At 38.9% G+C, this 23,584-nt stretch overlaps 2 protein-coding genes across 5 annotated transcripts in view; both read right to left on the minus strand.

The window, feature by feature from the left end:
- LOC136776110 (lachesin-like) overlaps positions 1 to 3,953 on the minus strand; it is a 29,217-nt gene extending 25,264 nt beyond the window's left edge. Inside the window, exon 1 of the mRNA XM_066731479.1 lies at positions 3,721 to 3,953. The gene's annotated coding sequence lies outside the window, so the exon portion shown is untranslated. The remainder of the gene's footprint in view (positions 1 to 3,720) is intronic.
- A 14,021-nt stretch (positions 3,954 to 17,974) lies between these two features.
- Positions 17,975 to 23,088, minus strand: LOC136776102 (zinc finger protein 300-like). Of its 4 annotated transcripts, none has more exons than XM_066731464.1 (9): positions 22,865 to 23,088; positions 21,786 to 22,017; positions 21,492 to 21,713; positions 21,219 to 21,413; positions 19,860 to 20,430; positions 19,607 to 19,787; positions 19,282 to 19,519; positions 18,786 to 19,199; positions 17,975 to 18,729 (listed from the first exon to the last, which is right to left on the minus strand). In XM_066731464.1, exons 2-9 carry the CDS (start codon positions 22,005 to 22,007, stop codon positions 18,484 to 18,486), a joined length of 2,289 nt encoding a protein of 762 aa, XP_066587561.1. In that variant the 5' UTR covers positions 22,008 to 22,017; positions 22,865 to 23,088; the 3' UTR covers positions 17,975 to 18,483. The 4 variants fall into 4 exon arrangements, with proteins under 4 accessions (XP_066587561.1, XP_066587559.1, XP_066587560.1 ...); XM_066731462.1 differs by lacking the exon at positions 22,865 to 23,088 and adding an exon at positions 22,639 to 22,850; XM_066731463.1 differs by lacking the exon at positions 22,865 to 23,088 and adding an exon at positions 22,316 to 22,627.
- Positions 23,089 to 23,584: the final 496 nt, after the last annotated feature.

Raw genomic sequence — 23,584 nt, forward strand, 5'->3', positions numbered from 1 at the left:
TGGCTATAAATTGTGGCTACTGTCCGCCACAATATTTATGTTATCAATTCTCCACTGAACCTAGCACCATCCGAAGATGCCAGCGACGCTGTAAGTACCGCGGCTCGTAATGCAGTCTTACTATTACAGACAGCCAGGAAGCTTCATTATTGAGCCACCGCACAGTCCCGGCCGGGAAAAATCATCCAAACTATATTGTCCCTTAATGCTTATATATCGGACGGACGGAAGCTTCGTTGAACGAAGATTAAAAGATTTGCAGCGACGCGCGATCGATTATGCAAAAAAGGAAGACTGGGAGATTGATCAAACCGAAGGTATATTATAAAGTATAGATTTATGATTCGCACAAGTGTGCAGGTGTGTTTTGTGTTATGTCAGCGAGCGCGGGCGGGGCTTCGGTATTTCTTGATGTCCGGTGCATTCCTGCCATTTAATGTAGTAGAAAAATGTTTTCATGGTCCGACCGAAGTGCTCGAACGGAACAGTGATGGGACCTGCGGGGTGCAACGTGCGCAAGGTGCATTCATATCTCACGGAGATGTATGTGACGCGAGTATGATGGTAACAACGCAGCTGTAATGAATAAATCCTGAAGTTTTTCAGGCCGCAAAAGTTCTGCAGGTAGCCCGCGCGCGAAAAAAGCCAAATAATACTTTCCGTTTTGCAGCGTTCCACGCGGCAGAAAAAAGGAAAACTACGTATAGAGTACCCATAGGAAAAAGTGGCTCGAGCTATGCGAAAAGGCCCGTGATCTTCATTCGACTGTAAATCAACGTTTCACGGCCCGTATCTCTAAGTTATGACCACACGCACAAAACCAAAAGAAATGTAAATCGCGCTGCGCTCTCTTACGTGCTGTAAATAAGCTCTCTATCTTACTCCATTTCCCTCTCTATTTCGAAAAACAGATTTTTACGGGATTTAGAGCTAAAGTGCGCGAATATCGCATAAGAGATACTTATTACTATATATACTTCCGTTTATGGTTCGACGCGTTAACCAAAATAAAACGTTTCACAGCTGTATCTCTAGTTTATGGCCACGGACACAATTAAAAGAAATATAAACCGTACGCTCCCTTATGTATTGTAAATAAACTTTCTCTTTTACTCAATTGTTTCCTATAAAAACACACAGATATTTCAATGGTATTGAAAACTAGCACGCGAAACAGTTAACGAAGGTGCTTATTACTGCTTGCGGAAATTGTTCGACGCGTTAATCCAAATAAACGTTTAATGGCTGTATCTCTAAATTATATCCACGCACAGGCGGAATAAATGTAAATCGTGTGCTGTTATATATATATATATATATATATATTGTAAATAAACTAATTTCTCTTTCACACGATGGTTTTCCACAAAAATACGAATTTATACATAGAGTACTGAGGAACAACGTGCGAATCTGTCAACACACACACACACTGCTGCTGATTACTACTTCCGGTGATGGGTCGTATTATACAGAGTTGGACGCGATACTAAAAGTAAACGTCTCACGGTTACATATCTCTAAATCATAGCTACACACACATAAGCAAAAGAAATATAAATCACGTGCTCTTATATATATATGTTCTGCATAATCGAGCATTTTCTGTCTTATCCAACTGCCATCCTTTTAAAAAAACCAAGAATCGTATACTATTAAGAATCAGTGCGCGAATCTGTCAACGGGTGCTTATTACTGGATTCGGTGGTGGTATTATATATCGTTCGACACGTTAATGAAAATAAACTGGCGTGTGGCATCGGGCGATGCAGGAAGCAATATTATACTATGCATATACAATATATATAGTAGGTACATGCCATAGCGCCATAAAATGAATAAATGTTTCGGTAAACAGCCTGCGGTAGCTAACCGATCATGTCCAGCAAACTTTTCGCTCATGAATAGCAATAAGAGATAAAGCAATCAATCGATCAAACGAATAGCTCGAGACGCAATTGATTGTTTTAAAAATATATATTCTCGAGTACTGTATAGAGTGTACGATATGCGCGCGGAGGCTGGCAAGGCTAAAATAAGTCGTGGAGGAGGAATGGAAAAATGCTTGGCAACACTATAGGGGTAACTGCTCATTACCGGTAAACCGAAGACGGGGAGAAACAGCGTATTGTGCGGTTGCACCGCACGGCGGATTTAGAGATCGTTTAGCGGTAGGCAAATTTCACGGGATCAACGTTATGGATAATACAATGAACATCATTACACCACTATAATATCAAACAAAAGGACAAACGACTATCATTAATTTTATGGGGATGATTTATTATTGACCTTTTTTCCTTCCACCTAATTCTCTCTCTCTCTCTCTCTCTCTCTCTCTCTCTCTCTCGCTAACTGAATTTTTTCCCATCTCCCCCTTTCTCTCTTTCTATCTCTACTGAAGTATATGTATAATATACCATGCTGTATATAAGTATATATAGTGCAGCTGCTAATTAACGCGTTTCGACAATTCGGTGGGTAGAAACGCGAGCGCCAGTCTCTTTGTGACTCGTGCAATGTAATAATAGTCGGTTCAATTAAAGAATTATTATATGTATATTATACGTCTAATGCGCAGTTAAATTACTGCACTACAATAATTATGCGGGGAAAAGCCGTTTGTTCCCGCTAATTGCAAAGCCAGTTATAAATTAGCATAATATTTTAACCGTGTAAATGACAAACGAATCAGCAGTGGCACGTAAAGTAATTAGTTGGCCTACCGCTAGTAAAGCTGCCCATACGCGCTATACTTATTAGCGCCCATGCGTATCACGCATTTTAATGGAAAATATTTCACGTGTCCCCCCCCCCCCCTTCATCCCTGAAAACTAACATTTTTACGATAATTGCACCGGGTAGAATTCCAACGATCGATCAATGCTCCTGGCACATGTATAAAATCATCTATATATAACTGAATAATTAAGAAAGCTCGTGTCCATGTAGGTATATACTTTAGAGTTCTCAGCCCATTTATGGTTCGCCTGCACAAAATCTGCACTTTAATTACAGCTCGATCAGTATCTTAATGAGTCTCAGGAATTAAGCCGTGATCTAGGAGCTGGAACGAGCTTAATTTTTCAGCACGCGTGCCATTTACATGTTCTCTCTCTCCATCTCTCTCTCTCTCTCTCTCTCTCTCTCTCTCTCTCTCGACCTTATAACCAAATAAGCTATACAATTGAAACCTACAATTCACTTAATTATCTTTTCAAACTCAATCGCCAACTATTTCAATTCAACAAATTGCGGTCATCTGCATATATTCCACTAATATATCGATTGTTAAATAATTACCAGAACTTGATTATTATTTAATTACCCTAACCGATATAACTGATTAAAATTCAGATATCCATATATGCACGGAACGAAGGGCGCAGAAAAATCGTTCGATATCGCGTACAAAAAAGTTGGACAGATTTTCAATTAATTTTATTAATATACGGTTGAAAATCCGCGAACACTGCAGCGCGCGAGCTACACCTTTATCATCCACTTGAAAAGTTTGCCGCGCAAGTCGCGACTGAGAATTTTCTTCGGATAAGATTCTATTTTTTTTTCTTTTTTTATTCTTCCTCACCGTCTACAATAATAATTAACGTTGTACGCGAAAACAGGGTAGAAAATGAAAGGAAAATAGAGAGTGGAATATCCTTGGTCGGGGAGACTCCTAGCGTGAATTTTCCGTGGCTTTTCGCTTTTAGGACTCACGTGTCGAATGAGCAGGAAGATCGGAGACATCTGGAATTTTGGCGAAGGCCGCGTGGGTACACTGGTGAACGCGAGCGAGTGGTGTTATATATATATATATATATATATATATATCGAGTAAAAAGGTGCGAGTTGTTTGGGATTACTCCGGAGGATAGCCGCGAGGACTCGGCGAGTGTACGCGCCCGCCTCGTGCACGTGATAAGAGGACTGCACGAGGATCTAGGACACGACCGCGCGGTTCGCCGAATGCCGGTACACTGTCGACGTCGAGTCGAGTCGAGTCGAGTCGAGTCGAGTTCGAGTAGCGGAGGCGTCGAGACTCGAGCGCTCGCGGCTGGCTGGCGCTCCTGCCGCCTGGCTGCTCCTCCTGGCTGCTGCCGGCTGTGCCGCGATGGTCCTCCTCCACCACCGTAACCGACCTACGGCGTACGCGCCGCAACGGAACGGAGCACCTCGCTAGAGCAGAGTAGAGAGAACGAGAGAGCGCAAGCTCGCAACTCCATCGCATCGCCACCGCCGCTACCGGGATATCACGGCCAAAGCTTTTTTTTACCTTCGGTATTTCACGAACAAGCCACGCTAATTTCTCTGCTTCCCAATTAGCCTCTCTTGAAAAGAGAATCTTCGTTTTTCGCTGAAATCGACAAATATTTGAATAATAATTACAAGGACACGTCCCGTCGTTTGCATTTATCTGATTTATCGCTTCTGTATATATATATATATATATATATACTGTTGAGTTTAAAAGAGAATCGGAGAGTGATAATGGAAAGAGAGAAACGCAAAGTGCACGGGTATTTGTTCGTCCCTGTGCGAATTGTTGATTGCGCTATATAGTGTATCGAATATTATGTTTGGTCAAAGATAATAATGGTACGTGTGATTTTGGGCCAAGGCACATTCGAGTTTTAGCCATGGTTCTTATCCTGCGCAGCAGGGAGGCTTTGATTATCTTACAAAGTTGTAATTACATTAGTGTGTCAAGGGCTGCATCACTGGCGTCTGAAAATTAATAGACGTCTGCTTTCGAGTATAAACCGTACGCTACAACCTGCCAAGGATCAACTGCCTTATGATGGATTTCATAAAGAGTCTCTCTTAGTCTCTTAGGTCCAGCGTGAGTCACTTTATTCACGAAGGGCATCTCCTGATTAAAAATAACCGAGTTAACGCAAATTTTCTTCACGAAATAATCCTTTTTCTCCGAATTTTCTTCAATCTCGCCTCGCCTAACGCGATAGCTCGTTTTATTAATGATTTTTCGCAATCGAGCGTTAATTTCCCCTCGGATCCCCTTATTCCCCAAACAAGATTAATCGAACAATGTGATCTGCTGGTTATTGAATTTATTAAAATAAGCCTGCTCTGGCTGTACACGAGTGTTGAACTGTCCATTACGCGGTTATGGCCATTTTATATCCTCTATATTAGTATTCAATTTAATTAATTGAAATATCTTGTATCGCGTTGTACGTTTAGTAAAACATTTCATTCACCGTCTCTATACATATTGCTCGCTACATATTACCTATACATATATACATATTATTACACAAGTACACGGGCGATCGAGTTCAAGAAATAGCGTTGACTCGCAGAAACGTTAAAGTTCCTCGTTGACGTTTGTGTGGAATTAATATGCCACCGACTAATAAGGAATAAAAGCTCCAGTTACACGCTGCCATGGAAATAATTAGCTCATAATTACGACTAGAAATATCAGGCGTCAAAGCATCCAGGCGAGCGCGCAAATTCCTTTCGCCATTTGATCGCGAAGGAGAGTAATGTTTCGTTCTCTCAAAGAATTAGGTACTTTAAAAAGGGTTATACAGTGCAGGGAGAGCACGAGAAACAGCAGTGAAACGTAATGCTTGAATTTTCATCGTTCGCGCGGGATTTCAAGCAAGTTTCGTTGGCTATATGCATCAGGGATCGAAAAACTGGATCCAAGTAATTTACATGGTTGACCGCGAAGTGCATGGAGGATACACGGGGTGAAACTCCCTTTGGCTCGTTGCTGGCTGGCTTTAAATCGAGTGGCGCATGGGATGCCTGAAAAGTGCGGACCATAGCAATTACCGACGCGCGAGTTTAAGCGACACCGAGTTCGCGCTTTAAAGTTTCTTTGATGTTCCATCGCGTTGCTATAGCTACTATGCCATGTATCTATTTTAACGATCGAACGATCGATCTCGACTAAGCTCTTTTAATTTTTTGCAAAAAATCTCTCATACTCGTTCTGCAGCTATATAACTATATTAAGGTATAACCTTGTACCTTGAAATACTTTTTTTTAACTTTCTTTAACTTGGGCAAAGTAATTTACTGAGATTCTTTTATGAATTTACTTTATGCATAAATCATTAGTTTTTTAAACTTCATTAGCTGGCTTTTCATTTATATTTATTGGCTAAAAATATTCTTTTGATTTAAGCAAAATTAACAAATGTTCCTAGGTACAATAAGGCTCTCGCTTATACTTGTGGCTAATACTATGTCCACAAGTAGATTCTACACTGGTTTTTCAAGCACTGAGGAAATTGTGTACAGTTTTTTTTACTATTGCATGATATATTTCAACTACGCGTAATTCTTTAAACTAAAGCAACAACATTTGAAAGTCAGTGTAAGAAATGATAAAATAGCAGCAATTTCAGAAAAAAGTATCAATTGACCATATTTATCTATATGCATAGCCATTATAACTGCCAGGTATCTTATACACTGTACTATAAATGAAACAAGAGGAAACTCCATCACCCAAGCGCTCGTATTTTCATCAGCGACCAACTATCCTAATGTTTCGAGCTTCGAATCAATATTCGACGCATGAAACTGATAAAAAAAATCAGTATTTTTTTGAACGAATACTTGAAGGAAAGTTGTATATATATACCAATATAATATTCGTATATTATGGCCGATGAGAAACTGGGTTGAGTATTTTAGGGGTTTCGCAGCACGTGTTAAAAAGGTTAAAAAGGTTGCTTTTCCCCTCCCACTCTATCGAGAGCCACCACCACAGGAGAGATTCTACTACAGCTGGTATAGGTATATAACTGGGTCAGATGAAATTGGCTAACGATAAGTATTTTAGGTGTATAGTTCGCAGCGTGTGTTTAAAAGCGTTTCTTTTTTCTGTTCCTTTGGTTGTAAAATATATGAGGAGGGGGGGAGCAAACGCGTATATATACTATATCACGCACACTACTACAGGTAGAGCACGTATATACGTATAAGTATAGCCGGGCGTTCAGTCAATTGTTCGCTGGGTTATCGGGATGTGACTTGGTAGCGAAATGGGTGATCTATCTGGATCTATCCTCGACGAGGAATAGGAATAGCCTGTTCAGGCGAGACTTTTGCTGTGGAGGAATGCAATACTATATATATATATATGTGTGTGTGTGTGTGTATATATATATATATATATAGATCGAGGAGCGCGAATCTGAGTGAAGCGTGGCCAAGTCTCCTTCTTTGCGACATCAATGAAGTTTGTATCTGGCGCACATGGCGCGTGTGTATCCCGGTTGAGTTAGTGACGGGCGAGCTGTCGCCAGTGTGTGCCAGCTGTTTCACTATACCAGTCCCCTCTGCCGAAGCCGAAGCCGAAGCCCCTTTCTCAAGCACTGGTACTGCTGCTGGCTGCCTGCTTGGTTGGTGTTGGTTGGCGGACGGAGCTTTAACAATCTTGTATGACGCAGGACGCAGGACGCAGAAGCTTTGCTCGTGCGCCCCAGCTGTGACGCCGTTCGGCATATCATCGAAATATTATTTCGACGAATTTTAACTTTCACCACCTACTCTCCTCCCTGACTCCCGCTGAATCTTCTTCTCTCCGAGCTAAAACTTGCACCCCGAACCGAACAGACCGGGAACAACTCGGCATATTATTGGAATATCGTTTGGACTTTGAAGACTTTCTATACGGTGCCCCCAGCCCTCCCCCCCCCCCTCCCCTCTTCCTACTCCTCCCCCTCCGCCACCCTACAACGGTATCCAATCTGAATCTTCCTTCGTCCTTACCAGCATCGTGCACCTTCTCGATTGAGATATTCTCCTGATATGCACAAATTCGTAGCTTTCTGCCATAGTCTTAATTTATAATTGGAAAATTGATTATACTGCGAGTATTATATAAAATAATGCTACATGGGTGAACATTAATTAACTCGCTTAAGCTGCTTTAATTTACAATACGGCAAGTTTCCTATAATTTATTGTATATCAATATCGGATAGTATAGATAGACGTTAAAAATTCCTCGGGTAATTTTTTCATCAAGTAATTTAACATTCGTATATAATTTACGCGTGGTTGTAACCTATATAGTCCATAGCTGACGAAGAATTTTCTATTTTTCAATAAACAGTTGCGCGCCTTACTGCCTCGCACGCGTATAACCACGTTTGTTGTCAGAGTCCATATAATAGTAGGCGCGCGCTCGCGCGCGCATATCACGCAGGATGAGGGTAAAACTTTTGGAACGTGGACCATATTAATAACTCCCAACGTATACGGTCGATCGGCTTTCTCACTCGTGCCAGTAGTTCAATCGATTCATCACTTTGATGACGCGTAATAAAAAACAAAAGCAGCTACCACGCGTTCCTGAATCATTCAAATCTCAATGTCTCGCTTCATGCATCTTCTTCTTCTTCTTCTTCTTCTTCTTCTTCTTCTTCTTCATTTTCATCTTCTTCCTCCTCCAGCTGTTTGTCGTCGAAATTATTAAATAAATAATTATAATCGTGTTGAGAAGATTTATCAAGTTTTCGAGAGTGGGAAATTAGATTTTAGAGTATTACTGATGTGGTTTGCAGGTGTCCAGGGACGTTGAGTGGACACTGCTAAAAGGGATGGTAAATGGTCATTATAAGCTCTTTTCGTGGCTGCTCGGAGTGCTGTGGTTTATACAAGAGCTCTATTTGTGCCCGGTTCAGTTAAATAAAGTAGATCCGCGCTGACCAAGAGTTTGAGGCATTGCTGCAGGAAAAGGTCAAAAGGTTTGTTTAATTAATAAAGCGATCTTGGCATAAAAGCGGATATTATTACATGCACATGTACTGCAGGTATATATATATATATATATTCAGGTATACCGTTACATATTTGACGGAACGATAGAAAGCAAAAGCAGAATGCAGAGTAGCTGCCAATAATAGCGAAATCCTAACGTCCTTTATCTCCGCGAGCCAGAGGAATTTTTTCACCACCTGTTCCTCTTTCATTAAGGGAATAATATGCAGCCGTTGAAATGAGGGAATAATCCGGATTATTCCTCGACTCTCCTCCATCGTCTCAAGCCTGTCGAACGGTACATAAAGAAGCTAGGCGCGCGCTATAGCTTCGCAGTTTTGTGGCTATACAGAGTACCTCGAATTTTCGTGCAGGCTCACACGCACGCATATACTATTATATTTATGTGTATCGTTGGCGGCTTTACGACAGAACCAGGTTAACGTCTGACACAATATTTCAAGAGCCGCTCTCGAGGCGTCGCGTCGGCTAGAACTAAGCTAAGTGGAAGAAGGAAATTCCTGTTGCACGCGTAGAGCGTCCCGCGATGTGCTTTGCTACGCGACAAAGCAGCTTCTAATTTCGAGAGATTGCTCTTTAATTGCAGCTGAAAGTTCAATAAGTACGAGACTGTCGCTACTCGTATTCTCTCATTAGGCGTTTTATATATTTGCTAAAAATGTCGTGGCATTTGACAAAAGCTCCAATTTCTCCTTTGGCTCTGTAAAAATATATATATATATACATATACATATACACACACGTATAGAAAATGGAGAAAGATTTGGCATTGGTGAGCGGAGCAGAAAGAGAGAGATAAGGTGGTAATGTTTCTCCTAATTTTTTGAGGCTTCTATATGGAATGGTTTAAAGATAACGCTAGCGTTGGGAATGGAATGGAATGACATACGCGACACGTCTTATAGCTTAGAAAGCCCATATAAGAAGTTTTAAGATAGTTGGCTGGCATGGCGCTCGCGTGGTGGGCGCTGACTCAATGTACCAGAGGAAATCGCTGACTTATGGGTTGGCTGGGGTGGGAGGGGCAGGGGAGGGAGGAGGGGGAGGAGGAGTCATACCTTTTTTCATAAACCCTACTGAACCCCCAACCTCGCGACTCTTTTACATTGTAGCCAGATTTCAGCGATTAATTTTCCCCCATTGTGCTGGCCCCTCTCTGGCCTCTCCCAATCCCCACCTGCTGCTGCTTGCTGCTGCTGCTGCTGCCAGCTCTATATACTACTATTCCGCCGCGCGCAGCCAGACACGATTCTTCAGCCTCTTTTCCAGCCCTTTTCGCTTTTCGCATTGTCATTGGCAAACAAATCCCAATGCCGCAGGTATTAAAAGTATCCGCTCTAATAGAACTCTAGTAGCATCCGGTCTACAAAAATTCCTTCCCCGCAGCGCTCGATCGTCTCTGGTACATACCACTTCATGTATGTATTTCGCACAATGCGAATCTGCTGAGTGTTCTAAACTTTATCCCTATGGCATTTATATCTCCTGGACTCAACGACGCTCTCTTTCGGTTATTAACTTTTTCCGCTTCTCTCTTTCTCGCTCTATATATGTGTATGTATACACTGTGTACCGATATATACATTCTTATATCTATATATATATATATAGTATATAGAATAAGTGTCTATGAAATCCGGACACGGTAGATTATAGGGCTGGAGAGCCGTAGGGTGCAATAGCAAGGTGTTGTTTGGTCGAGAGAGAGCATTGTTTCACCCTCCTCTGTCAAAATGTCGGACCATTGTTTAGATTTTTTCCTCTTGATGTGGTGATGATAGCAATATTGGGGAAAACGCTTAACGCGCTATGAATACATATCAGAGTTGCTTTCACAGTCTCACCATTGTAACTGACCTCCCCCCTCCCCTCCCCTCCCCCTTCCCCCCCCTTATCCAGCTCTTCACCGAACATCCAAACAAAAGACTCGTAGAAGTTTATCTTTCATTGTAACATTTACAGCACCCATCGAAATAACATTCCTCCATCGTCGCAAAGTTTGCGATATCTCCCTATACATAGCCGAAAAACAATCATCCGGATCCTGTGCTCCAAGTTTTAATCACCTTCCTCCCGCACAATCCCAATTCCATATTTATTTCTATAATTCTCCTTCCGTGTCTTCCGGCGAAAGTGAAAAACTGTAACTCTCCATTTTTATTCAACAACTTTCAACTTGATTTTATGTTAATCCCGCGTACAATCCGGCGGTACAGCCTTCACGGCTAATTCTACTAATTTAGATTTACAAGCTCCGTTCAGGTTCGGCTCAGACGCTTCCTGGCAAATCTAACGCAGACTCGGATATTTAATCGAACTTTATAACTTTTAAATCCACTTCGCAAAAACCGCGCGAGACTAAGGGAAATCATTTATAGAAACAGATTTAGCGTCGTTTCATTGCGAAACTTTTCTTTCTCTTCTTAATTCTCAATCAATGCAGAGAGAGAGAGAGAGAGAGGCCGGACCGATCCGGCCTTTAGAATTTCAATAAGCAGATTTGTGTCTATAGTGTATAAAATAAATTTTTCTGCTATAATAATACAGGCGAGGTATATTGGTGTATATATATGTTGAATAGATACACGAATGCTTCGTTTGGTGTGTGTGTGTGTGTGTGTGTGTGTGTGTGTGTGTGTGTGTGTTTCCTGCAATATAATATATAAAGTAGAAAGAGTTTCATCAGGATGTAACGAGTGAGAGAAAGGACGCGGCGCGTTCAAGAATGGACCAATTGAGCTTAGGCAGGCTTGAATAAAGAGAATAAGGTGAGAACTGGCCGTACTGTCACCTGTCACAGATAAACTTTTTTCTTAATGGAAATAGTAAAAGTAAGCTCGGTAGAGAGAGGGGGATTTTCCTGTTGGATGGGTTATAATGAGAAAAGTAATTCCAATTTAAATAATATCCCCAAGCGCGGGAGAAAATAATATTCGCGATAGCGTTGAAACTCCTAGAGAAGAGGGAACTAATTCTATTGAGATGGGCAGGCAGGCAGGTCAAGCTTGCGCTTGCTCCGTGTGCTCCGTGATTTTTTATTCCAACGAAAACAGATTCCATTTAAAGGTGGGTCTCTAAAGAGTCTGCATCTGGATTTGCTCGTCAACTGTCCATGCATAGCACGCGTGTATACGTATATATATGTATATATATACATTATTTCGATCGAAAAAGAGCATAGGTAAAATAAGCGGTAATTTCTCACGATAAAACTTGAGTGTGACGTAAACAATGCTTGAAGAGGGACGCGGACATTGAGAGAGGGGGAGCTGTGGAGTTGTTTGGGGTGGATGAGATAAAAACGGACAAGGAGAGGACCGAAGAATAAGGGCGATGGCGGCGTTAGAGGGCTGAGAGAGGAAATTAAATAGATAACATTTGCCATGCTGAAACGAAAGAAAAAAGGGAGGGGGGATTTAATCGCGCGACATGAGATAATTTCATCGACGTTTTAGGTGCTGAACGGCCAATCCAACTTCCAAATATATAAAACTGTAATACATATATATTGTATAGAAATATATTTGAAACTGCTAGAAATTATTTGTGATGGAAATACATGCCATAATATAGCAACCCTTACCAGATTTCAATTTCAACATAGTTTTAGAATATAGATGAGTCAAGAGCTCACTTATTTCTCCACATCACTCGCAAAAGTAATCTCAAATATTAAGGAAGATTTGAGAAAGTTATTAGATTTACGGGGAAGATGAGGTATGATTAATTTATTGGTGCTTCCAGCTTCGGATATAGCTACGCTGAAAATTTCATTTTGCAAGAAGTTGCAGTGTTTCATTGGATTGACGCATATTCGGCTAGAGGCGAAGGTATATAGTACTATTGGCTGGCCGAAGAGTAGGTATACGCATCTCGAGACTCGAGGCCGAAGCTACGAGAGACGCGACGAAAGAAAGGAGATCCATTCCGGTAGTGATGGAGCAGAGCGGAATAGGGGAGAGGGCATGGCAGGGCAAGACAGGGCAGGGACGGAAGTCGTGAAAACTTATGGAGGTCGTGAAGAGCGTGTGTGGCTACTCGGACCACTCCACTCTGCAGCCCTGTCAAGCTTTGTCTTCACCTCCGGCTTTACGATCGCCAAGATTCATGAAGAGTCCCAAAGTCACTTGAATGAGAAGCTGCGGACAATTACACAAGCCTGCGAGCCTGAGACACTGATATATTATACGTTATAACAAATTCTCCAGCCAACTGGAAAACTTGGGAAATGACGACTGATGGTGAGAACTGTCAAACTTGAAAGCCTGGATACTTTTTCTCCTCTGTTAAAGGGATTCAATGATATCGAATGAAGCGGCTGCCGTATAAACACGTGAATGCTTTTAGAAACTTGCCGTTCATAACTTTATAAGCCAAAGAAATACCTGTAGTGCTATTAATGCTACTAGTATTCGAAAGAGGATTACCTTTAGCTTTCTCTATCCCTCTCTCTCTCTCTCAAAAACACCATCATCCCGGAAACATTTGTCTAATCTCTGATAAAAACAACGGCTAAACCATAACGAATAATATTTTTTTATTTATATTGCAATATAGAGTGTTCTACATGTATATATATATATATATATATATTATAGAAAATCTTGTTTATCTTTAGTTTCTTTCTGACCTGAGGTATTACGTACGACGTGGTTAAAAATGAGATTTGATAAAAAGGGATCGTTTTAAAAGAAAACTGAATAATTCAACTCGGCTTTGAATGAAGCTACAGTTTCTTCTTCTTTTTTTGTTCTTAAGTTATGCAGATTCCTGGCAATTTACAGATACTATCGAGACGATATCTTGCATTATCCGGAATAATTTGCATTATCGACTCGCCGGCATTAGCAATGAAAGAAGGGACTCGGGGACATTAAATAACAGATACAGTTGTGCCGGTGTCGAAACGGCATTAAAAACTTGCTGCACTCTCCCTGGTGAAATTGTAACGGGTATAAAGTATGGTGAGGGAGAGAGAAGGAGAGAGAGAGAGAGGAGATTTGGCAGAGAAGCGCAGGGGTAGAATATTAATAAACGTTGCTTGTTGCGGTCACGAAACTTATCATTGTCTCAGCTATAAAATAAATCTAAAAGTATATTTGTGCATTTAAAGAGCAGCAGCTTCTTCTGGAGAATTCCAAATTATTGCTTGGAAAATATTACAAGGATCTCCTTGCTATAGTACACTCGAGCCAGTCCAAGTATCAACAGGTTTCTCATCGATATTGCCATTTTAATAACGTAACAGTTTTCAGCATCTCTCGGCAAATTAACTCTAATCAAAAGCATCAAAAGTTTATTATGTAATATATATATATGATCATTGGGATTTGGCATGAAATTAATAAACTTGGCTTATCGCTCGGGAGAGATAAGTGGATCTGTTGTTTTTCCCTTTTTTCTCCATCGATAAAAGGAAGTATAGGTGCAGGTAGTAGGCGCAAGGTGTGGCCACAGGGGTTCTTCAAGTAGGACATTGGGCCATCAACGTTATCTCAAGGTGGTGATTGATCGAAGCAGGCTTTTATAATAATTACGCGATCATTCCAATATTGTTTGCCGTAATTTTGGCGGAAAGTGTTGCCAATTAGTTTAATTGGGCAGCAGCTAGCGTAGCTCCGATATACGATAGCTCTAATGTAAACTTGATTTGGTCGGAAAAGAAAGATCTATTAATCTTATTAATGTTGGGGGGGGGGGGGGGGGGAATAAGAGCAGAGCGCGCGGGCAGCGAGCGTCTTACTACGGAATGTACAAGTAGAAGAAAAGCGAAGCTTCCGAAGTCTTGGGTCGCGTCATAAATCGCAGCGGTCGACGTGCAACCGGTAATAAAGACAGCGTATGCTATCGATTTGTTCCTTAACGCGCCGCGCCGTACAAAAGGAACAAGGGGAAGAAAGATGGTCCAGGAACTGAAAAAGCAAAGAGAGAAAATAAAGATAGCCAGGAAAAGGCAAGCATGGAGGAATTAAGAGATTCGGTTGCTTGAAAAGGGTGAAAAAATATTTGATATTGAGCAAGTTACGGTGAGAAGATAAGAGAGGCAGAGGGAGGGAGGGAGAGAGAGAGAGAACAGTAAGATAAGATATCGAGAAGGAAGTGGGAGAAAAGAGGCTGCCAAGCACAGAGAGTCGGGCCAGGGGTTCGGAGGAAAATGTAGAAGGGAGATGGAGAGATTCAGGAGGCCTGTAAAGATATTAGGCTAAGGCTACGGAGTAAGCATGGAAACCCCATCAGCTCGTTGCTCGTAAATTTCTCTCGAGCTGCCGAAACTCAGCTTGCTAGGCCTACATAAGAATATACTGCAGACTGTCTGTCTTCAATCCACGGCTATTCTACTTTTCTCCACACTCACCTTTTTCCCTCTTCGCCTTTGCCAACTGTGGCAAACTTCTCGATCAGGAATCAGCCCTGCCACGCGGGTAAACGCATAATATATATATATATATATATATATATATATATATACATCAATTCTTCAGGTACAATCGAGACTATTGATTTTTCGAAATACTTGCATGGAAACACTCGCTATCGAGCTTTTTAATGGACATATCACTTCATTCAGGGCGTCTTGGTTTTTGTTGCGTTTTATTTTTCACTTTCTGCCTGTCATGTCGCGCGGCAAACAGATGGATAGTATTTTGTCGAGTGGATTCGAGCCACGAATATTCCCTGAAAACTGGATAAAGTATATCTATATTTAATAGATTCAAATTTTCTCGCAATTAAATCTTTTGACGAGATCGATATTTAACCGCAGAGCTTAATTGCTACTTTCCTCATCCATGCAGTCAGAAATACATTGCGCGGTACCGCTCGACCTAAAAATTACCATCTCGACGCTTCACATTTTTCATGGACCAAAGGAGAATCTTAGAACTATAGTTATAGCGTTTGGAGAGTTATCGTATATACATATATGTATAGTATATATATATATATAATATAAGACGTATATATAGGAATTGGGTGATACTATCGGGAATTCCTATTGTCTTTCTCGCTGAATAACATGCATCAGCCTCTCGGGAGCTTAGAGATGGGGAAAGAGTCAAAGTAGATCGAGAGCCAGTAAGGATTAGCATATTATTTACAGCAGGGACGTCGTCTCGTCTCCAACGTCCGAAAACAGTTGTCCAAACTTTAAATCTCTCTCGAAGAAAGTAATACTTGGCTACTTTACGATTACGCCGGTGCTCGCTGCTCTCTCGCTACTCGCGTCTCGCCTCATTAAAGCGCGATGCTCTACAAGTTCTGTCAGGCAGAGGCAGTCGCAGCTCCCTGGGCTTTCTTCGTTTTCGCCTTCTCCCCCTAGACAGGCACGTACGAGCGTCCAGCAAGGAAAAGAGAACCGGAGCCACATTCATTTCAAGTCTAATTTTCTGTCTAGAAATTGAGCTGAACCCGCCTTGGCGAGTCAGTCTTATGTATACCGACAACTCTTTATACTACGTGCTTCCACAAAAATGAAGCTCTACCTTCCTTTCTTCTTCTTCTTCTTCTTCTTCTGCACTCCTTAATATTCATCACACTTACAGGGCAATATCCGATCTTATAAATCTGATTATATTTGGCCCAACTTGTCAAATGATTTGAAGGATATTCCTTTCTCTGTCTCTCTATTTCTCTATCTCCCTCACACACACATACACACACACACACACACACACACACATATACACGAAATAAGCCCCATCGCATTTGGCAAAGTTGGCAAGTGACCCCGGCGATCTGTGCAAGACACTGGCTCAACTTTCTTTCAATTGAAATCCGTGATTCCGCCGGAAGATAAAATGAACAAATTACTTTTTTCGCCAATGACAAAATTCAATTAAAAATGGAGAACTGCTCGCGACATATGAATTCAAAGGATTAAACACATATCTGTTACCGCTTGGGATGACAAGAGCTAAAAGAGCCCCCTGAATTTTCAAAACTTTTATGTCTTTTTTAAATTAAAGCGCGATAGGATATTGCATTGGTCCAGCGACTAAAAGTAATCATTTTATTACGGAGCAAATATTTTCGGATATCAATTTTTGTTCAAACCAATATTTTATGTAACCTCCCTTATCGCTATATGATTCATTATCACGCTCCTTATAAAAGGGTCATTAATATTATCCTGCAGACAAGCAAACACGCTTTGGCACTAGCTGTGATACAAAAAACTTGAGAAACTATAACTACACATTCAAATAAAATTGAAAAAAAAAGATATATTAACACAGAGTCAAATAGGCTTAATTAGCAAAACGTGAATGAGATTGATACTGGCTCGGTAAATGGATCTACTATACATATATATGTGTGTATGTGTGTGTGTTATATTAATTCAATAGAGAGTAAATGAAAATAATTCCATGCAAAATATCACGTACCGAGGAAAACATGATAGTCGAGTTTGGGCCATCATTTGAATGGGTGATTCGCTAAACATTGCAATTCAATTAGAACGTCGATTAATTAATTAATGTGGGAAGCTTAGCGTCTCCAAATCCAGGACACATCGATCTACTATTATTACGGATTAGCGGTGAATGAAGGTGGAAATTTCGGCAGAGCAATCTTAGTAGAGATACTATACATACACAGTATAATATATATACACACATACTATATAGATAATTGTTTCTACATAATTAAAGCCCATTAAGACTCTTCGAAAAATTAAATTGCAGCAATTCATAAAAATTGGGATACTTTCTCTCTCTCTCTCTCTCTCTCTCTCTCTCTCTCTTGTTTTTCGACGAGAAACTTTTATCACGAACACATATTATACTTTACCTCTGATGGGGCAAATTCAAAATAGATTTATCGAGGTTAATGGCTTGGAGAAATATCAGAATAATTCATGATTACCGTTTGTGAGAAAAGAATTAAGCTCGCACACAATGCTTTTGAGTTAAGGAGGCGCAACCTCTCAATGGCGCATAAGGAGCATTAAGAAGTCTTGAATGCTCGACACGAGAGCTCGCAAATTCAAATATTACTCACACTCAATTTAACTTATTGAGAGCCACGCGAGAAACTGGTTGATGGTTTCAGCTTTAATGGCGTAACAATTAATCGTTGAATGGAAATTCGGTAAGGGTATTATGTTTTTTATGCCATTTATCAAAATCATTCTTGACTCTTTATTGACATATCCACTTAATAGTAAATGCATTAAGAGGAATAACTATTCAAGAAAACTTTCCTCTCTAATATGTATTTTATTATTCTTAAAGTTACATAAGTACAAAATATATCAGGAAAATAATATAAGTAAATCAATTGTGAAAGTAAATTGATTACATTAACATTTTAACATGTGAAGTCTTCGACTTGCTTCCTTCATTCGAATCATTGTTGAAAAGGAAATAAAGAGTAATTTAAAAGTTACATAATTATTATCTTTCTCTCTCTTATAGAATAAATGGATGAGATATCAAATTGCGCGCGTAAATACACACGCATACACTCTGACACAACAAACGAGCAACGCGCATGCACACATACCTTATATTACACATATGTATAGTATATATATTTCATCGTGTTCTTCTGCTTACAAGTACCTCAGTTTTCTGAGGATCTATAGTCGTACATTACAGTTATTAATTCAATACGTATATCTAATCTACTTAATAATTATTTATACTGGATAAGCCGCAATGCAGAGTCAAAAAACTTAATGGTTTATACCTTATTATGTAGAATTCTAGCTTTTCACGTATTTTGTACTAAGCTTAGCCAACTTCTACCGTCGCTACCTACGGAAGAAGGAAATCTTATTTGCACCAAACGCACCGAACCTTTGTCATTATTGGTCATTTCTCGATAATCCGAGCTAGTAGCAGGTACAACGATTGTTTCACCTTCCTCACTGTCATTGTAGCTATACACTTCCTCAACCGTTTCTACATCATCTTCTTCTTCTTTGCATTCCATTATCTCAGTTTCGGCTAGAGCGATCTGCAATTCGTCACAATAAAAATACAAAATTTATACATATTTTATATTTCTCGTACCTGACCATCCACAGAAAGATTATCAACTTCTTCAGCAGTCACATTTTCCTCCGATGAAATATTTAATACGTCCTCTTCATTGTATATTTGATCATCGCTGCCTTGTATTATTACATTTTTCAGTTCAGTTACATACATTCCAGTGTCTTCAATCTGATCAGCATCGGTGTTTTCCATCAACAGTTCAACATTGCCCTGAGAGATGTTAATAGGTTGATCATTTTCCGTTGTTAACCGTGGTTGATTTACAACTATAGTATCATTCAAATGGCCTTGTGCTTGCATATGAGCGTATAATAGAGGCTTTCTCATAAAACCCATGCCGCAGACTAAACATTCGTATGGCTTTTTATCGCTATGTATAAATCGATGCGCATTTCTATTATCCCTGCTGTTGAATGCTTTGCCGCAGACCTACAGTAAGCAAAAGGTTTCATATTAACATTGTCAACAACAAAAATTCAATAAGGGCATTTATAATAAACAAACATCTTACTTCGCAAAGGTAAGGTTTTTCTCCTGTATGAATTCTCATATGCTTCTTAAAATGCTCAGGATAGACAAACGTAGCCGAACACACCTCGCATTTATACGGCCTCTCGCCGGTATGCACGGCTTTTATATGATAATCTAGTAATCTCCTTCTTTTAAATCCTTTACCGCAAGAATCGCACTTGTATCTTTTGTCATTATAGTGCGTTGCTCGCTTGTGTGATTGAAGATTGGACCGTTGGCTAAATATGCGAAAACAAACATTTAATTTAATATTAATAGAATAAGCTGTAATACAGCTGCTTGTTAATAAAACAAGTACTAAATACCTGAATGTAGCACCGCAAAATTCACACTGGTATGGCTTTTCTCCAGTGTGTGTTCGTTCATGATCTCTTATTTCAGCCTTTCTAGCAAAAGCTTTATTACAAATTCTGCATATGTATGGCTTGTAGCCCGTATGAACAATGTTATGAGTCTCTAAATTGTGCGAGGAACCAAATGCTTTGCCTGCAATTTAAATGTACGTCCACAGTATTTCATGAAATTCAACATGACGAGAAATAAAATTTAAATACTTACCACATTGAAGGCACACGTATTCCTTAATCCCGTTGTGTGTTCTCTCATGTTGATTTAGATTTTGTTGACTCAAAAAACTTTTGTTGCACTGAGAACACTCAAACGGCCGAGGCCGAATTTCGTGAGTTTTTACGTGCGCTTTATAAGTATACTTTGAGGCAAAATCTTTTCCACAGGTATTACAGACATATGGTCGAATGCCTGTATGTGTATTAATGTGTTCTTCCAGCAAATTGCGGGAGCTGTATCTTTTACCGCAAGTTTCGCAAGGCCATGATTTCACTTGCGGATAATGTATTCTTTTATGGATTCTAAATAGACGCAAGTTACTAAATATTCTATTACAAATCTCACACTGGAAATCGCCTTCTTCTTTCGCGACATGATCATCCAAGTGGATAGATAGCTCGTTTCTTTTTCTGAAATCTAAACCGCAAATATCGCAAATATACAAGCGTGTATCGTGCTCGGTTTTCATATGAGCTATAACCGTTTTTGCACAACCAGAAAATTTAGTACTGCTGTTAGGGCACAATAAACAAGAGTACGTTGAGTCTTCTTTAGACACAATCTAAAATTAATAAATGAAATATTACTACAAGAGGACTAAATTGCATTTGAGGCATCTATATGAGGGTACTTTTCTATTTGTAATTAAATAAACATTATATTTACAACAATTAAACTTCTTATATTATAAATAAATAGTGCATCATAAAAAGATTAAAAACAGCTAAATAGTAATAAAAAAAAGATATACCACAAATGTATTGGTGCCAAACACAATTTCAAATCTTCTATCATTTACTTTTCCTTTTTGACCATTTTTGCTTATTTAGAAATTTCTATTGTTGACTTCATTTTAATTTTTGAAGAACCATTTTTATTTACAAAGTCAACTTTTTAAGTTTACTGAATTAAAGTTTCTAATTTAATTGAAGAAAAGAAATAAGAATTAATTCCTCAATTTTAATAAAAACTTTTTTTGATAGAAAATTGATTATGAAGTACATTTACATTAATTTTAACAAATTAATTCAATAAACTTGTAGAATATACTTTAATGATTGAAATATTGCTTCAAAAATTGAAATGAAATCAAAGATAGAAATTTTAAAGTAAACAGTGGAGGCCGAAAATGAAATTAAACAAAATGGCGGTTAAAATTGCAATCAGTACCAATAAATTCATAATATTATTTTGTAGTTTCGTAATTTATAGTTGTTTGTAATATTTTGTGATTAAATACCTAATTATAATAACGTTATTTTTTTTTTATATAAATGCTTTCTAACTAAAAATGAAAAACTCCCCTCATATATGTACTTAGAAGGCCTAGAGAAATATTGTTATTTTTACCTGTTCTTGGATACTGTCCCCTTTTGGTAAAGGTCGTGATTTCTTCCCTTTCTTCTTTCCCTCTTCTTTTTCCTCCTCTTCCTCTTCGTCCTCCTCTTCTGGACTATCTAAATTCAACTGGTAATCATTATCTTCCACAGTTACTTCTTGACTATCAACTTTTCGTTTCTGCATTTCTTTTTCCACGTGCTTAAACTACATTTCAAATTAAGATAACCTATCATTATTGAATTACACCTTCAATTTCTCTCATATTATAAATTGTCAACTTACATTTTCCTTAGAGATATGATCATTTTTTACATTTCCATCAGTCTTTGCATTACAATGCTCTTCCGATGTTTCCATGTTTTGGCTTTCTGCATTTTCAACATAATCATGATCGTTATAATCCTCATTTTCATGCTGTAAATTAGTTACGATTTTGATTGTTTTCTTATAATTATTTAAAAGTTGAAGCTTTACTTCTGCGAGTCTAGATTCCAAATCATCAACCTATGAATTAAACATGCGATGGCTGTAAATAATGTTAGAAACAGAATTTTACAATCAAATTAATGAACTCACCTCACTAAATAGTTTGTAGCATTTCTTGCAAATAACCAGAGAATGTGCAGTGTCCTCGTTTAGATCAGTATCTAATACAGTAGATATTAGCTTAATAAGAGGCTTTTCAGATGCTACTGATGAAGATTCGTTAAAAATTCGAACGCTGTTTCTCGTAGAGACTCCTACTTTACTATTGCATATTAAACAATGAGTAGAGTCTTTCTCTGAATCAGCTGTCATCTTTCTAATTCTAAAAAGGAAAAGAATTCAATTGCCTATAAGATAATGTTTGAGCTGATTATAGTTTTAGGTTACAAGTTCATGAAGTGTAAAGCCCGTTCTATAATGAGCCGTATGTTACTGTCGGATGACGGAAGCATGCGCATTTCGTGTTTCTGATGTTATCAGACCAATTCAAAATTCCGAATATGGATACGTATATGTATTTCACCCGATCGGCATACGACAGTGTCGTACGACACATCGAAGAATGGGCTTAATGAATATTACAACCTAAATACGATCGTTCAATGTAAATATTCACATACAATCTACTGTAATAAAGATTTCTGTGATTCAACGACTGAAAAATTTAATCATATGGCACTGCAATTAATAAAAATACACTTGCTGCTCATGCACTTATAACTAGCAATATACTCGAGATATATTAAATTATTGAAATCTGTTTGGAAAACTTTGCAAAAAATGTTGTTCGACATGATTGGATCTTATATACGTTGGTGATGTTGAAGTATATTGTATCGAAACCAAGATAAAAGAAAATTAAAATAATATCGTGTACAACATATTTTGCGTGTTTCTTGTCACAGATAAACATATAATAACGTAAAAAGTTGCCAGCACTGACTTAAAATTTTCGTTCCTGTTTTCGAGCGATTGGCAGCGAGCAAAACAGTAGAGAATTCTTGATACCAACGCTACGCCATTCACGTCTTAATGATGACAGGTAGTTCAACAGATCCAAACGAAAAGTTCAACAAGGACCATTTTCGCTTGTTACAAGCTTTGTAGGCAGTTATGGCGGTTACTGTGCGGGTGGCGGGTAGGTGATGATACTGGTAGTAGTGACTTACCTGTATAGTTGCGTCGCGTCGCTTGCTTGTTACTCGTCCACATCAAAAAGCCCTCTACCGGAAGTACTCAAGTACCTTTGAGAATGTTCTATCAGACGCCATTTTCTCATAAAAGAATCAATTTTTGAATTTGAAATATATATGTAATGTTCTCTTAAGAGAAGAAATAATTTTCTCCCCATGTAATAATTATTAATGCGTTTTTTTCAATAAAGCTCTTAATTACGAAATACATTAATAAGACTGGAACTGAATAACCAGCGCTTTTAAATGATCTATATTATTTTGTTAAAATATCAAGCGTGGACAATACGGCGGACATATATTATTTATTATTTACTTAATAAAAAATATCTGCGGCACAACGACAACTTCGGTTATTTCGACCTGGTTCGACCTTCCCTCTATCTCATTTCACTCCTGTCCATGTTTCATTAGAAGTTTGTTCTTTTTCGTCGTACTAATAAATCTGATGTAATTAGTGTAAAACAAACATATTCCAACTTATATTATGCTAATACAGCAGCACAGCAAAAAAAAAAAAAAACAGAATTTCGTAGATATAATATTGGATGTATTTTAATTGATAGAGCTGTGTGTGTGTGCTTAAATGCTGAATATTGTATTCCTCAATTACTTAGCGCTTCTTGAAATTCGACTAATCATGTTGAAGCAGTTTATAGAAATGTGTTAAAGTTTTTATACCCACTGAATATTTTT

This window comes from Prorops nasuta, unplaced genomic scaffold (assembly GCF_024137725.1).
Source record: "Prorops nasuta isolate Cenicafe-Biocafe unplaced genomic scaffold, Cenicafe_Pnas_1.2 PNAS00009, whole genome shotgun sequence".
In the NCBI taxonomy this organism is placed as follows: domain Eukaryota; kingdom Metazoa; phylum Arthropoda; class Insecta; order Hymenoptera; family Bethylidae; genus Prorops; species Prorops nasuta.

Coding starts and splice junctions, on each gene's coding strand:
- LOC136776102 (XM_066731464.1), bottom strand. CDS start 22,007: ATGACAGCTGATTCAGAGAAAGACTCTACTCATTGTTTAATATGCAAT. Junction 21,714..21,785: donor GCTACAAACTATTTAGTGAG/GTGAGTTCATTA, acceptor TTTAATTCATAG/GTTGATGATTTGGAATCTAG. Junction 20,431..21,218: donor GGGACAGTATCCAAGAACAG/GTAAAAATAACA, acceptor TATTAATTTTAG/ATTGTGTCTAAAGAAGACTC.